The sequence below is a fragment of the Gymnoscopelus braueri genome (genome assembly GCF_963280865.1).
Source record: "Gymnoscopelus braueri genome assembly, chromosome: 19".
Classification (NCBI taxonomy): domain Eukaryota; kingdom Metazoa; phylum Chordata; class Actinopteri; order Myctophiformes; family Myctophidae; genus Gymnoscopelus; species Gymnoscopelus braueri.
The window spans coordinates 35,785,449-35,802,028 of record NC_137621.1 but is presented as its reverse complement, the minus strand read 5'-3'; the positions used below and the strand labels follow the sequence as shown (position 1 = coordinate 35,802,028).

Below are 16,580 nucleotides of genomic sequence, written 5' to 3'. Positions count from 1 at the left end.
CGTGTGATCCGGTTTAGAAAAAAGGGGGGGAAAGAATCGTGTTCCGGTGGTAGGTTCCAGTTGGCGTCGCATTGTTTTTGTTCCCCATATAATGCGAATCAATTCGTTTAGTTTCGCTATTCGTGCTACGAGTTAGAATAAAAGATGGATATACCAAACGGTTACTATACTAAAAGAAACGAAACGATTAAACCAAACAAACAGTACTAAACAAATGTTAAACTAGGGGAGTCATTTTGGAGGTTCCGGTCACTGGTTTCGGCCGCCTGATGACGTAAAGTTATTTCCGCTCTTACCGGATCAGAAACCCGAAAATGGTATTGATCCCAGGCTATGTTTTCATATACATACCTGACCTGATTACTTGTTTTCTCGCAATAACCTGGCAACACTCGTGACGTCACGTTAGTGTGTTTGTGTATGTGGAATGCTTGTCGAACGGACCCAAGTCAATCCTCTAAACTGCTGCGCTACACATCATCAAATTCACACTGCAACCTTTGCAACGGCCTGACGTTTGCTCTGTATGTACCGTCCACTTTCTTTAACAACTCTCTTACACGGATTTTTTTCTCTTCCATCTGCAATGTATTTTCCTTATTATGAGTTTATTTGAGTGAGTTTTTTTTAGTCCTAGTATGGTCGCAACTAGCAGTCAGTCCGCTAGGAAAACGCGACATCGTCATTTAAAATGGCGCCAAAGATTAACATGAACCAGTGGATGACTGGTGGATGTGTCACTGTGTCAATCAATCCATCACAAATAATACCACTCATCCAAGATCAACTACATTGTTGCCCCTTTACATACACGTTGGCGACGCCTAATGACCGGCACCGTGTCATTTTGGCATTACAATACAGTAGCTATAGCCTGGGGCTAATAACTAGCTTAGCTCCAAGCTAACATTTTAGCCACTACCACCGTGAGCCGCTAGTTGGTTCAGGACAGTGTTGCCATGTCCGCTTATTATAAGCGACCTTAGGCTTGTTTTTCTGTAAAGTCGCTTAGTTGTAAATATTGGTGGTTGCGTTTTTTTGGGGGGGCTAATTGATTATTTGGGCTTCTTTCCTAAATCAGCGTTCTCCAACATTTTCATGTCAAGAACCCCCCCCAAATTAACATGTATTTGGCCACAGATCTGATTTTTTTTGTGCCAGGGACCCCCATACAAGATGTCTTTCTTGAGTGTATATTAAATGTTTCAGAAACATCTATTGTTCAAGATTTTTTTGCACCACGCGCTGTGAGCTTGTAGATTGGCTATTTTCAAATATCTGACGGTTCAAAGTGTTCATGCTTCTTTTGGGCTAGTTGTCATGGACCTTGCTTGTTTCTCTCGCAAAACCTGGCAACACTGTGCAGGAAGATTCAGTCTGTTTGCTGGAATGGATGGCTAATGCTAACGTTCATCATGTGTGTAAAACTGTACACCGTTTGTGAATCTACGATGACAGGTTTCTGAGTGAAGACCCAACTAACTAGCACTGTAGTTCGGCTAAAATCCACGCACTCGTTTACTAGCTTTGTAGTGCGTGTGTTTTCATTACTGGTGTGACTGGACCAGTGTTGCCATGTCTGCTTATTATAAGCGACTTTGGGCTTGTTTTTCTGTACAGTTGATTTGAAATATTGGTAGTTGCGGATTTTTGGGCTTGCTTTTAAAGTGTAATTATTTGGGCTTGCCTCAAATTTTTTTGTATCATTGTTTAAATCAGTTCTCAAACATTTGCATGTCAAGGACGCCCAAATTAATGTATTTCTCTGCAGCCCCCATCTGAATAAAAGTTTTTAACTATAAAATATATTCCAAATATTTCACTTTTTCTTTTCAAGATCTTTTTGAAAATAGCAGATCTACAAGCTCATTTGCGACGCGTTGTGAGCTTGTAGATCGGCTATTTTCAAATAGCCAATTAAGGGCTCATGTGGCTTCTTTTGGGCTTGTTTTCATAGACATGACACAAAATCTGGCAACACTGGACTGGGCCTATGGATTACATAACGTGCAAGTGGCGTTAGCAATCTGGCTAATACTGTCCAGTAACTGTTGACTAGTTTAAAAACTAGTGCAACATTATCTACTCGCACGTGCAAATTATGATGGCAACATGCTTAAATTACTTGTGTTATAACTTGTAAGCATTTTAACGTCATCGAACATAAGATGCCATGTCAACCACAGTTTACGCCTTTTGACTGGGTTGTTAGCCTCGTTATTACGAGTCGTTAGGTGTTCCAATCATTGCTGACAGAAGCGCAGCTCTCGAGTACGTATGGCACACACTAATATCAATAATAACACCAATAATACATACTTTGAACTTCGCATAGGGTACTTTCTTTTGCCCTAATTGTAACGCTGCCAATGCTGCAATCCACAATGTTTAGATATGCACAGCTAATGTGCCCTTAATTGCACTTTTATATTCTTCATTGACCTACAATTATTCTAAAATTAAGATAAAAAAGTAAATAATAATATTATTATTCTGAAGTCAATGCTGCCTTAATCATACTACGTAGAATTAAAAAATAGTACCCTATGCGCCCGTGTCACTATGACGCGTTGTTTTCTCATTATTGTGCACGTGGCGACTTGAATGCTGTTGTCATTTCCAGCTACATTGTGTGTGTAGAGTAACAACCCTGACTGTAATGTTATATTAGTCTATGGTCGCATCAGACTCCAGGTCAGTGGTGGAAAAATTACTCAATTTTTTTACTTAAGTAAAAGTATCTGCAATGTAGAAATGGTCTGTTACGGGTAATAAAAGTCCGGAATTCAAAATGTACTCAAGTAAAAGTACAAAAGTATTGGTATCAAAATGTACTTAAAGTACCAAAAGTATTGTCCCATTTCACAAGTTTTCAAATGTATAAGAATCTTTTGAAAATAGTAGATCTACAAGCTCACAATGTCTGGCCGAAATGTATATAGGGCTGAACTGGGTAATGTTTTGTAATAATAATTAAAATCTACAAAGTAACTAGTAACTAAAGTTTTTAAATAATTGTAGTGGAGTAAAAGTATAATATTTGCCTCTGAGATGTAGTGGAGTAGAAGTAAAAGTATTGAAAATTGGAAATACTTCACGAAAGTAAAAACAATACCTCAAAATTGTACTTCAGTACAGTACTTGAGTAAATGTACTTAGTTACTTTACACCACTGCTCCAGGTGCAGTAGTAGTGCCATTATACCAGGTCAGCAACCTAGCTCAACAGCATGACAGATTGACACAAAAAACTGTGTATGCTTCTAATATTGCTGATGTTATAGCAATATTCCAATTGTCACTTTCCCAACTTTGTACATCTGTTTATCTGATATAGCAGTGTGTCTTTCACTAAATAAAATTTAAAAGAGAAATTGCAGTTAAACCTGGTGTTAATGTTCTCTATCTGTATTTATTCAGTGGACAATTTCAAACGTCGTACCACCCTAGATGAAAGATTTCTGAGGTCTGTTACACTTAAAATTCTGTATTTTCTATGTATGTATTTATTATTTTTTTCTGTCTTGTGAAGTGTGTGACCAAACTGGACTGTACCTAATACAGTCGACCATGAAGAGAAGCAGGCATGCAAGCAGCAGTGAAGACTCCGACAATGGAAGTAAGTTTCCTCTTCTGGCTGCTGCTGACTCATTCATACCAAACCCAATATAGACAGAAGAATGAGGTCAGCACAACCTCTCTATTTCACCAGGGGATTCAGTAGAATAAAGACATGGAACTGAGACATAAGTTCATCGTGTGTGTGGGTGGGTGTGTGAACATCTATCTATCTATATATATATATATATATGTCACAGGTAAATTGGCATTCCAGGTAAATTGGAAGGGGAGCGCTTGTTTTTAGGCGCGGGGCTGCGAGGCGAGGCTTTGATGCGAGGACGACAACAAAATCATAGCAACCAGGAAATGCAAGCACCAGCCTCAGTGGCGCACTTCGATAATCATTGGACTCCCCATCCACTACCACTGGGAGTCTGGGTTTGACTCCTGCTTGGGACATTACTTTTTCAAACAACCGCAGACTACTTTTTTTCGCCGATAAAGTATAGTTTTGGACCATGACGGAGGCGAGCCGACTCAGCAGACCTTGAGGCCGAGGAGTCGCGCCCGAGCGCCTCCAGGCGCGAGTGCCCGCGACGACCGGCCGATGGTCTGCTAGTCGACTAAGCGCCGTCCGAGTTATGTACCGATAGGCACAGAATCGTAAATGATGTTGTGGGGACTGCGTTTGCCCCGACTGCCACTCACTGCACTAACATAGCCCGCCAGCACCGCCCCCTCGGCCCATTGTGCTTCAACTGCATGGAATAAGGCTGTTCGTGGGTGGGTGTGTGTGTGTGCGTGTATGGTGTGGGGCTCATGTCTGGCTTGCATTTCCCTCTAGCGTTGATTCTACAGAATTGCCTGGGGGGCGTTGAAAACAAGTGCTTCTTTTCCAATTTACCTGGAATGCCAATTTACCTGTAACATATACACACACACACACACACACACACACACACACACACACACACACCTATACACCAATATATATATATATTGGGGCCACAAACTTGTGTCTGATAATCTGTTTATCACATACCCATAGCCTTATGTATGCACAAATACAACAAAATAACATTTCAACATTAATTTCATAATTTGATTAACATGACTGAATGAGGATTAACCAGCAGTAGGGGCCTGGGGTGAGGGAGTTGGTTGAAAACATGGCCATTACGCAGCCATTCTGTACACCATCCAAGGTCGCTGGTTTCCACTCTGTTTTGGTTCCTTCGCTCCCAAATAAATGATGATGTATTTGCTTGCTTACTGTAAGTCGCTCTGGATTAAGAGCGTCTGCTAAATGCCTAAACTGTAAACCGTAAACTCCTGTGGCTCGTCAGGTGTCAGCCATGCAGAGTTTCATCCATGTTAAAGGGATATTTCACTTTCAAAAAAACTTTGGGTCATTTTATCGTCTACTCAGGCTTTTGTGAGCCCCCCAGACCGTTTTTAAGTTGCTTGATTTAGTATTTAGATATTTGATAATCATTTTATCAGACACGCCCCCTTCCTATACAAACCCATTATAACTTCAAACTCCATTTTTAACCTGTTAGATTCATCAAAAACACCCGTCCTTGGTCCCCCACCCGTCCTTGGTCACCCTGCCCTCCTAATACGTGAGGGGGCCGTGTTTTTTCGATTACTTTTTTCATTTATTTTATTTTATAAAAAAAAAAAAAAAAAGATTTTAAAAAAATGAAAAAAGTTATTGAAAAAACACGGCCCCCTCGCGTATTAGGCGGGCAGGGTGAGTCACCAGAACCAAGGACGGGTGTTTTTGATGAATCTAACATGTTAGAATTGGAGTTTGAAGTTATAATGGGTTTGTATAGGAAGGGGGCGTGTCTGATAAAATGAATATCAAATATCTAAATACTGAATCAAGCAACTTAAAAACGGTCTGGGGGGGCTCACAAAAGCCTGAGTAGACGATAAAATGACCAAAAGTTTTTTTGAAAGTGAAATATCCCTTTTAAGCCAAATTCCAATACCAAAATGTCCAATACCAAAATCTCGGCCACTCGCTCACTCACACTCTCACTGAACTCTGCTAATAAACAAACGTTTGGACACTGACGTTATGTGATGTGTACACGATTGTCACATATTTTGGCAGGTCACCAATTTCACCGTAACACCGCCATGCTGGAGTGACCAAGTGTGAGTGAGCGAGTGGCCGAGATTTGGGGTTTTGGAATTCAGCTTTAGACATGGTGACTTCGTTCAGCAATGAAGTGGCTTGTGGTCACAGTTCAGCATGCATTGGCACTTCAGCTTGCGCTGATTGGTCAGCTGTTGTAATTTCCCTAGGGCTGATAAGGCAGCAGAGCAGAATATTGAATATATATTCAGGCCCCCCCCCAATGATAGATGAAAGTTAAGTCTTGTCTCACTCTGTGCCACAGCAACATGAATTCACCATACTAATGTGTAATCACAAATACACAGAAGTATTGAAGCAAAGGAATGCAAAAGTTACTTTTGAAAGCACAAACTAGTAACTATAACAAATCACTATTTTTGGGGTTGGGTTCTGGTCTGTTATTTAAAATATGTATTTTTTACAGCGTAGCCTAAATTGAAACTGTCTAGCATGAAAATGCAGTTACAACAAAATGCAATAAAATGTGTATTATCCTTATGGCTTATGTAATAATTTATCTTGTTCTCTACCAGGTAACTCCACATGTTGGTCCCAGCACTCAAAATCACAGCCCAGGAGAGGAAAGGGAAAGAAACCTTCTGAGGTACGTCTTTTGAGAAACTACAGTATATGAAACTTATTAAGGTTTGATGGTGTTTTCTGTCATCTTGATTACTTTCCTTTAGCTTTTGCTTTAATTGTTTTTAATGAGCACTTTGAGGTAAATTAGTTTCTCATCTTAGAGGTTGTTTATCACTGCGGCTTGGCTTTATCATTTTGTTACTACATTTTATCCTTCTGCAAATAATTCTGACCCCGGCCAGCTAAGGCCAAACATTGACCTTTCTAGTTCCCACTCTGCCCTTCTCCCTGTGTCCTCTCTTAGACTTAAGTCCAACTAAAGCCTAATATAACACAAGTTAAATATTCACATCTCTATGGGTCAGGTTTTCCGCACAGACTTGATCACTGCCATGAAGGTTCATGATTCACACCAGCTGAACCCAGATGAGTACTACATCCTGGCTGATCCCTGGAGACAGGACTGGGAGAAAGGAGTTCAGGTTCCTGTCAGTCCCCAGTCCATCCCTCATCCAGTAGCCCGGTAAGACAAACAACACATTCTGCTGTGTACAGAGTATGGTAGGCTAGAAATGCTGTCCCATAACCAAATGACTTCAGGATTCACTTTCTACATCTGTTGTTAATGTTAATGTGCTTGAGCAAGACATTCTAAAATAAACTTTTAATGGCATTTTATTACTTTAATTCGGTAGTTTATATAGGAAGTCTAAGCTTATAGCCTTTTTTATTGGATGAATAATGGGTAAAAAATATACAGATTTTAAATTAAACGTTCTGTTTTCCACAGGGTGCTGGCAGAGAAGGGGAAGGAGGTGATGTTCACTAAGCCTAAGAAGCTGATCAGGATATCTCGCTCTGAGTCTCTGGGCTACGTGGACATCAGGACACTGGCCGAGGGGATGTGTCGCTATGACCTGGATGAGGAAGATGTGGCCTGGATACAGATTATCAACGAGGAGTTCACTGAGATGGGTGAGTGGGGTGGGATGAGCTGGTGGCTTTGGTTACATTGGGATGTTTTATGCTTCAGTCCACCAGTGTCTAGTCTCACGAGCCAGACTGTTGCCTCCCACAATTTTCGAATACAGTCTGGACCACGGAAGCACTGAAAACGACCCCGCCCCCGTCCCCCGGTCTTCACAGTCGCGTAAATTTGTCCTACTGTAAATCAAATTATGTATAGCGTGCTGCTTATCTGAAATGAAAATGTAAAGATATTTTAAAATATATTTTCGTGAACAGAAATAACGAACAGATGACAGCTTTCCTTTCTCAGCTAAAACACCTTGGAGGTGTTTTAGAAATGTTAGATAAGTGTTTTCAGTTTTTTTCTGTTAAAATAAATGTAAGACCGTATGACCAAATGCTGTGCAAGCAATAGCTCTGTGATAAATAAAAAGCTGGTAGTGAAATCAATACAAATACAGAGTTACATAATAGCAAAATGAATCAAGGATAAGATTATTCTAACAGATTTAGTCATTTTGTTATTAGGAATTCCGGTGCTTGACGAGATCACTATGGAGAGAGTTATAGAGGAGTTTGAGTGCCGCTGCCATGACAACATGACCCATGCCACGGAGACAGAGGAGGGGCTGGGCATCGAGTACGACGAGGATGTGGTTTGTGACGTCTGTCAGTCCCCTGATGGAGAGGACAACAATGAGATGGTGTTCTGCGACAAGTGTAACATCTGTGTGCACCAGGTTGGTTTGACATGTCCCTTCTTATTGAGTCATTTTCATCTAAAGCAGTGGTTCTCCTTTTTATGTCAAGGACCCCCATAACTCTGAGAGTGTACAAATGAAACCAAATCACAGCATAAGCTCCCCTTCAAACAACAGAGTAATAACTTAACTCTCTCACTGCCAGACTTATTTCTGGCCGCGTTTGCCCACTGCCAGTGATTTTTCGATTTTCTTACCCTTTTCAAGTTGTCACTGAATATGTATCTCCAATATGATCGATCCCCTGATGATTGCTAATCACTGAGGGTTATACTGTGTAGTTTCACAAATGTCAACGAGGTCATCGCGACCTTGTTGACATTAATTGTCTGCCTTTGAAAATAGCATGTCTGGGCCAAAAAGACATAGTAAAAAAAAAAGTACCGGTACACAGGAGTCGAGATACAGCCTTTTTAAGTAATAAGTTAAACAAGAAGTGAATGGAGCAGCAAATCTTCGGATCACAATATCTTGGGTTCTGAACATAAAAAATAAATAAAAAAATAACTTGTGATAACTCGTTCTTGGCAGCCAGGGCATTCAGACAAATACTCGTGAGAAGTCGTTCTTGGCAGCCATAGAGTTAAACTTGAGTAAAAATGTGATATTAAAAACAAGGGGAAAATAATTACGAGTATGCAATAAGTGTAGCTTAATGTGCATCTTGATGATAGCATTTGGCATGGCATGTACACACCCTCTTCCCGCATACTTCTCAAAGGATAGAACATGGTGTTTGTTTGCTCCTTGATAGGCGTGTTATGGCATTCAGAAAGTCCCCAAGGGCAGCTGGCTGTGTCGGATCTGTGCCCTGGGCATCTTGCCAAAGTGCCAACTGTGTCCGAAGAAAGGTGGTGCCATGAAGCCGACCCGCAGTGGAACCAAATGGGTCCATGTTAGCTGTGCCTTGTGGATTCCAGAGGTGAATTTGCTTAATCCTGTTTAATCAAGTGTTGTTTGTCAATGTTAAGTTATGTAACGCATGAGACAAGTAAAATAACGATGTCACTGAATCACACAGAGCGCATTGTCCCTATGCAAGTATGAGGGTATTATGGCATCATGTACACCAATGGTTGTCATGAAGTCTTCAAATATTTTTTACAGTGTAATCTTTGCTCCGATAGAGTTCTAACACTACAACATAAGAAATATCTGTGTGTGATTCTGTGTTTGTAGGTGAGCATTGGGAATCCAGAGAAGATGGAACCTATAACCAACGTGTCTCACATTCCCAGCAACAGATGGGCACTAATCTGCTGTGTATGTAAGGAGAAGAGAGGAGCATGTATACAGGTAGAGTACTGTAACTGTTCCAAGTTCAACTCTCTGGACCTCACACACCATAACCTTGTATCTATCTTGTCCATACAATTGGTGCTATTGAATGACCACTTCACCCTATTGAAATGATCCAATATCCAACTCTAAAAACTGGTCATGTCATTTAGCCTTTATTTTTAACCTCACATTAAGGGAGACAATCTCATAATCAATAATGGCGAGTTACTAAAATTAAAAACTGTTGCAGTTCAATCTCAAAATCTGATGTCTTGAGTATTTCCACCTGCCTGAATCCCAGCATAAATGTATCAAATCTGCAGAAGGTGAATATGGGAAACTGGCTGTGGTACATTTTTCTTTTTTTTAGACAAATTTGTCCAAAGATATGTAGCTATGTGGCTAACTATTTATCTAGCTGTCTCTGTCGACACACGTTGTCTCCCACAATTTTCAAATGCTTCCACCTAACCCTATGTACTTTGGAAGCTCTGAAAAATATAGTAGGACATTAGCGGATATCACATCATTTTCCTACTTCCGTTTTGCCTGTGTAGTCTTGTAAATCAGAGGTTCTAAAAGTTGGGTTCGGGGATCCCCAGGGGTCTTTGAGGGGTTCCAGGGGGCAAAATTAGGAACATTTATTTTTTTGGGGGGATATAACGTTTGAAACATCGTTCTTCACTGTTCACACCAAAGCAAGGTAGCCCAAAAACCGTCCTATATATCTTTTTTTTATCCTGCTGGATCATGTAACATGGCTTTGATCTTTACGGCATGCTTAGGTTATGCTTCTCTGTAATGGACAGTGGGCTAGTAATATTTAGCATGTTGTTGGCATTTGTTATTTGATGCTGGATCAAGTAACTTGCCTTTAGTTTATTCTCTACTGCCTGCCATGCTGCTGATCTGTCACTATAATGGACAGTCAGGAGGACTTGGTAGCAAGCATTTGTCACTTGTCACTTGTAGTTATGTTTGATAAAACTACAAAAAGTTAGTGTATGTGTGTTCTGTGTTTGCATGTAACAGACAGCGTGAGTGAGCGCACATCAGTGCAGGGCTCTACTGCTCTCTTTTCTTTCTCTCCCCCTGTTCCACATGCACTCCGACCAAAGCACTCTTGAACTTGGACCTGTTGGATAATCAGTGTTTTGGTTCTCTGTGACATGTGTCCACGCTAGTAAATAGAACAGAGCTCTGAGAGACGTGAACAGGTTTTGACGAGTGCACCTCATGGCTTCAGCCATTGTAAACAGTGGGTGTGTTTGAATTTGCGGGCGTCTGACACTTTTAATGTGTGGGGGTCCCTGGGACAACATCTCAAATGGGAGTCTGTGGCCTAAGTTCATAGAAAGGAATACCAGCACTCACTTAAGTCCTTTTAGGCTCTTATTTATTTATGTCATAGCTCCCCAGCAGCAGCGTCAGTCTGTGGCCTAATCATCAATTTGGGGGTCCTTGACATGAACATTTTGGAGAACCACTGGCATTTAATAACTCTTACTGGAAACCAAATTAGTCAAGGCCTAGATAGCTAGCTGATTAGCAGAATTGGAAATTCCAAAATACATTAAAGAATATGTATTAAAATACATTTTTGCGATTGGTTTACTACCCTTCTGGTCTGATGAGCAGATGACAGCTTCCACTTTCAACATTTACCGGGTTGAATGGAATTGCACCTTGACTGTCTATGTAGCATTTGAAGATTATGGAAGAGATGGGCTGGTTTTTACAAAAACTTTACAATCCAGTTTGGCAGGCCACACTGCCCATAACAGTAGTGGGATTAGGATACATCATTACGCTTCCCTCAGCTGTTGTATGATGATGAGTATTATAAACAATGAAACAGGAGTACACTTTGCCGGACACAATAATGATTACAGTGTTTCTAAAAGACCTAAAGTGCTTTTTTTCTGCATGAAGTACTGGATTTTCCTCTATACACAGAACATATAATGCAGATACTTAGAAATGATTAAATAAACGAATGTATAGTTTATTTCAGTCATACATTATAAGGAATGAAACTTGACAATGACATAAAACATCCTAGACTGAGTTGATTAAAATAACATCATAACATTAAAATAATATAATACAATAATATAAATGTATATTTTAGTGTTAATCTAATGTCTGGTTGTGTGTTCAAAGTTGACTGTCTCACACACACACACACACACACACACACACACACACACCATGTTAGAGGAGATCAGACGCCACCCAGTGGTTGCCTGACCACACTAAAAGTAGTTTGGAACAGTGAGAAAGGTTGTTCTGGAGCAGTTTTTACTAATTTACATTCTCATGATAGTTTACTACGCACCTCGATCGCTAATCTTTCACTTGTTTTCAGGTAAATTAATTGTAATATTCAATTTAATGTATGTTTGAAAACATGTTAATGCCTCTAGCCATATATACACTTCTGTAACAGTTTGGGGCTTAACAGATTTTTGAGGGCATATGACCCAAAGTGTTGGTTCACTTTGAACCCAGTTTGCAATAAACCAATCCCAGATGATAATTTTGATCTAGCTCTAGGGAGATTTGGATCAGTTGATGTGGCACTCAACCACGAATTATGAAAAAATCCTGTGTTTGTGCTCCCACAGTGCTCAGCAAAAAACTGCCGGACTGCCTTCCATGTGACCTGCGGCCTCAGTGCGTCCCTGGAGATGAACACCATACTCACCGAGGATGACGAGGTCAAGTTCAAATCCTACTGCCCCAAACACTCTGGGCTGCAGGGGAGCGAGGCCAGAGACTCTGGAGGAGAGGAGGAGGAGGAGGAGGAGAAGGAGGTGGGAGACGGAGATAAAAAAGGCAAAAGAAGAGGCAGGGTGAGAGAGGAGGAGGACGACGTCTCTTCCTCTCCCTTTGCTCCTCCAGAACTCCCCTCTTCCAGAGGTCCCACTGGCGAGCCGGAGGCCCTGTGCAGCCGACAGCAGGAAGAGAAGAGGGGGGGCCTCCGCAAGCTGAAGCTCCAGGCACTGGAGGAGGAATTCTTCCAGTTTGTGGACGTGGAGGAAGTGGCCCGGCGCCTTAAGCTGTCCCAGGAGGCAGTGGACTTCATGTACCAGTACTGGAAGCTGAAACGCAAGGCCAATTTCAACCAGCCGCTCCTCACACCCAAGAAGGATGAGGAAGAGAGCCTGGCACGCCGCGAGCAGGAGGTGCTGCTCCGTCGCCTCCAGCTCTTCACCCACCTCCGACAGGACCTGGAGAGGGTAGGTTTCCACCTCCTCCCTCCTAATGCAAGGCTAGAGGAAAAATACGGTTCAAGAGCAAGGTCAACATAGAGCAAGGCAAGCGTTTTAAGAGCAGGACCAGGTATTGAAACGGTTTGAGGATCAGGGCTAGGGCATTTGCTGCTACCTGCGGTTGGATAACGGAGACAGAAGGAAGAGTGCACTGAGGAGGAATCTTTCTATAAATAGACAGTGCAATGAAACAAAAACTGTGCCTTCTCCATAGACTGTTAAGATAAATACCCATTACTATAGACACACCATAGCAGACCCCTCCTCATCGTTCTACGCAAATTAAGGATGATTTGAATTTGTCTATTAGCTTGAGGTAGAACTCTAGTTCCTGCGTTTTTTTTAGGATTGTGGTTGACAGTGAGGTATACAAGCAGGGTATCTGAAGTCAGATCGTTTCTTCTCTTCTATTTTGTCCTGACTTGCTGTTTTGTGGTCCTCAGGTGCGTAACCTGACCTACATGGTGACGCGGAGGGAGAAGATGAAGCGCTCTCTGTGGAGGGTTCAGGAACAGATCTTTCATCACCAAGTCAGACTGCTGGACCATGAGCTGCTCACTGGTGAGTGAACTGGATTGTATTTTCTTTTGGGCTTGTCAGATGAATCTGGGTTCTTCCTCATTCATTATATTTTTATGTTCAAGAACCATCAGAATACTCTATTTTGCGAGTACTGTATGCTTTTACAGTGTGGCCAAAGGCAAGGCTAGAACAGGGTTAGTTTGTATGTAGGTCCCTACAAATGTAGACCAATCAGACCATTTCCCCAGTCAATAGTTATACCAACATGGTTGAAGTATTTTAACTCACTGAGTGCCAGAATTATTTCAGGCTATTTCTGGCCAGTGCGATTATTATTATTTTTTTTTCAAAGTAAAAAAAAAGTGCTTTGGAAGTGAGATACAGCCTTTTTCAGTTATAATTTAAACAAGGAGTGGATGGAGCTGCAAATCTTCAGATAATGATATCTTGGGTTCTGAACAAGAAATCTTTTTTTTTTTTTTTACGATTCTTTTCAAAAACACGTGAAACACGTGATTGGCATGTTGCACCATAGCGGTAAAACACGTGAATGGCACTCAATGAGTTAAGAACTCCGTTTTTTTTTTGCCAAAGGGGAGCCTCCAGGCTAGCCTCCAGCCTATTATAGTGTGGCTTCACCACTGAACAATACATTCTGATTTGTACAGTTTTGCTCACAAACTGTTAATTACTATTGACAACTAAAGAGTGGTCACTGAGGCCATGGCGTTATTAGCCAAAAATAACTTGTTGTTATTCGCTGTTCTAACACAGAATATGTCACTTAGATGTTGCTTACATGCATTACTGTATGCTATTTCTAGAATTGATTAACTAAAATCACTTTGAAGCATTCTCTGAGTTTATACTAGAGCTTGAACTTATCTGATTGCTGTTTCCTGTCCACAATTCTAATCTGTTGTTGTAGGTGATGCCTCAGCCAAAGATTTGGAAAAAATCTTCTCCCTTGGCTGGTTATCAAACCAAGGCTCCCAGTCTGGCTCTCCATGGGGCCACTCCAGCCTGAAGACAAAAAGTGGCTCTTCAAAGCACGAGAAGAGAAAAGGCCTCTACAGAAAACATCTTCCCTATTCCCCGCACACTCAGAAGGACAGCAGCAGCAAACCACTGGACACAAAGGATAGCGAGGGAGCAAAACTCAAGGAGTCTATGACTGTTGAGGTGTCCGGCTACACCAGAGATCAGAACATGGATGACGGCCAGGGATATCAGGGGTTTCACTACTCAAAAAGTCAGAAGGCTGAAGTTCGGGAGGATGCAAACCATGTCAAGCTACAAAAATCTGAGAACAGGGCAGAGCCCAGGAGGGAGGCCCCAGGGCCAGAACACCACAAGGAGGAACAAGAGATGAGGAGCAGAGATGAGGAGCTGGCGCTGACCAGACAGAAGCAGGAGAGCGACAACGAGGATGAAGAGGAGAAAAGGAGAAGGAAGAAAAGGAAGAATGAACCCACAGACAGTACTCCAATCCAAACGAAAATAAGACTGGGGTTGAAGCCCCTGGAGCGAACGGTATCGATTCGACTGGTCGATATCAGAGCCTCTGACTTTGACGACTACTGTATAAACACAGGAACAGCCAGCAAAAGCCTAATGACCCCTGACCCTTCTACCACCATCACTACAAAAGCCAACAAAAACCATAGTGCCCCAGACTCCATCATTACCACAAAACCAGGCAAAGCTTACGTGATCCTGGAACACTGCGGTTCCAGTACTAAACCCAGTGGGTTGCTGAGGAAGACTCCAGCAAACACCTCCTCATCCTCTTCCTCCCACTCGGCATCCAATGGCCATCTCAAGAACTGGGGGAAGTTTAGGATCCCCAAGAGGAGCGAGAGACCTCCTGGTGTGGTTAAGGAGAAGCAGGAAGAGGGGGCGATTGAGCCAGCATCTCTGCAACAGCAGCAACGCAAGCCCTTCCTCAGGCCACTAACAAACACACCAGAGCCCTCGTACCCCAGAACCAGGCTCCGCACCGGGGCAGAGAACGAAGCCTTCACCCCTTCCTCCGACGCCAAGCCGAGTGACGGGGAGGTAGAGCACTGCCTGAAGAGGTGCCACTCTCACCAACTGAGGGGGGACCCGTCAATCACCCGTCGATACGGTAACAACATCATCCGGACAGGAGTGCTGGCGTCCTGATGTAACTCTGGCAGAAGTTCCGAGGTTTATAAGAACGGCAGGTAATGTTCTGAGAGTTCTAAGAACACTTGAAATAAGCTGCACTGTTTATTGGAAAAAGATAAACTGATGGTGTGTCTCTCCCTTTGTACTCTTTATTTTTCTCGTAAGATGAAAAATCATTAAAATGCCTAGATTAAACAGAGCTGATATTTATTTTTTATTTGTAACATAATGTAAAATACAAATTTGGAAATATTTTACTTTTAGTTTTTATTTGGCTAGTTTTTATTGGTTATTTTCGTAGAATAGAAAGATGTCAAGTTGCCACCTAATTCTTGCTTAGCTAAAAGCTTCATTTTGTGATTGACAGTTGTGATTATTGCTTGGGACCATAAGCGTGCGTTTTTTTCTTTTCTTTTGTTATTAAATAGTATTATTACACTTGCTGTGAGTCAGTTGCACTTAGTAGAAAAAGGTTAAGAAACATTGCGTTGTGAACCCAATATCACGGTATCTCAGACAGGAATAACACGAATGAACTCTACAGCTTAAATTGTGAATGTCAGCTTTCATTAATTTTACTTTGTCAGTCTACATTAAAAAATGTAGGGTCATTAGATTATCGTTGTTACTCTGGATTACAAATGGGGGGATTTTACAAAAAGGAATAATGAATGACCGTTTGTCTGCTGTCAAAAGCACTCAAGTGTAATTGAAATGCGATTATCGTATCCATTACGTGCCTATCTTTTATTTCAAGAGTTTGCACTAAGACAGGAAGGCACAGGTATGATGTTTGAGCTAGAGTTATTTTTACACTGAAAAAAGCGTTTTTTGTACCTTTTTGGGCCGCTGCTGTACTACTGTTATGCAAAATTGATTTTGTTTTGTCATGTCTTAAGATGAATAAAATTCTTTCTCATGCGGCACACATTTGATATTTTTCTCTTTGCTAGTTCTCATTTCAACCCAAGAACTGAATCTAATTACATGGATTAAAGTTCTCAGTCACCACTACTGATTTCAGTCATTTGGATTTCATAGAGGCCAGCTTTCTCCTGGATTGTAACTTGAACACTGCTTCTTTGTGCCGTGTGGCTAGTAAACTCAAGCCCAACTAATAAAATATTTCAATTGGTCAAACTAGCAATAGAATACATGCGTATGTACTCCGAAGCATCTTCTATAAAACCCGATTGGTCTTGGAAATCTCATAACGGGCAAAGTAGGCAACTACTTAGGGCAATTAGGGCCTCTCTGATTGAGATGGTCAGAAGTTCATGGTGTGTATATACAGGTATACTGTATGTATACATGTATGTGTGTGTAT

The 16,580-nt window shown here is 41.5% G+C and overlaps 1 protein-coding gene across 2 annotated transcripts; it reads left to right on the top strand.

Moving 5' to 3' along the window:
- Positions 1–424: 424 nt before the first annotated feature.
- On the top strand, positions 425–16,179 carry jade1 (jade family PHD finger 1). 2 transcript variants are annotated; one of them, XM_080414945.1, is made up of 11 exons: positions 425–524; positions 3,532–3,618; positions 6,246–6,316; positions 6,660–6,817; positions 7,085–7,269; positions 7,792–8,003; positions 8,779–8,946; positions 9,204–9,320; positions 11,933–12,547; positions 13,024–13,141; positions 14,031–16,179. In XM_080414945.1, the coding sequence occupies exons 2-11, from the start codon at positions 3,570–3,572 to the stop codon at positions 15,266–15,268; spliced, it is 2,931 nt and encodes a 976-aa protein (XP_080271071.1). In that variant the 5' UTR covers positions 425–524; positions 3,532–3,569; the 3' UTR covers positions 15,269–16,179. The 2 variants fall into 2 exon arrangements, with proteins under 2 accessions (XP_080271071.1, XP_080271072.1); XM_080414946.1 differs by lacking the exon at positions 425–524 and adding an exon at positions 2,677–2,694.
- The last annotated feature ends 401 nt before the right edge of the window (positions 16,180–16,580 follow it).

Excerpts from the sequence above, each read along its gene's own strand:
- jade1 (XM_080414945.1), top strand. The coding sequence starts at position 3,570 with ATGAAGAGAAGCAGGCATGCAAGCAGCAGTGAAGACTCCGACAATGGA. Across the intron at positions 6,818-7,084 it reads ATCCCTCATCCAGTAGCCCG|GGTGCTGGCAGAGAAGGGGA; the intron begins GTAAGACAAACA and ends TGTTTTCCACAG. Across the intron at positions 12,548-13,023 it reads TCCGACAGGACCTGGAGAGG|GTGCGTAACCTGACCTACAT; the intron begins GTAGGTTTCCAC and ends TGTGGTCCTCAG.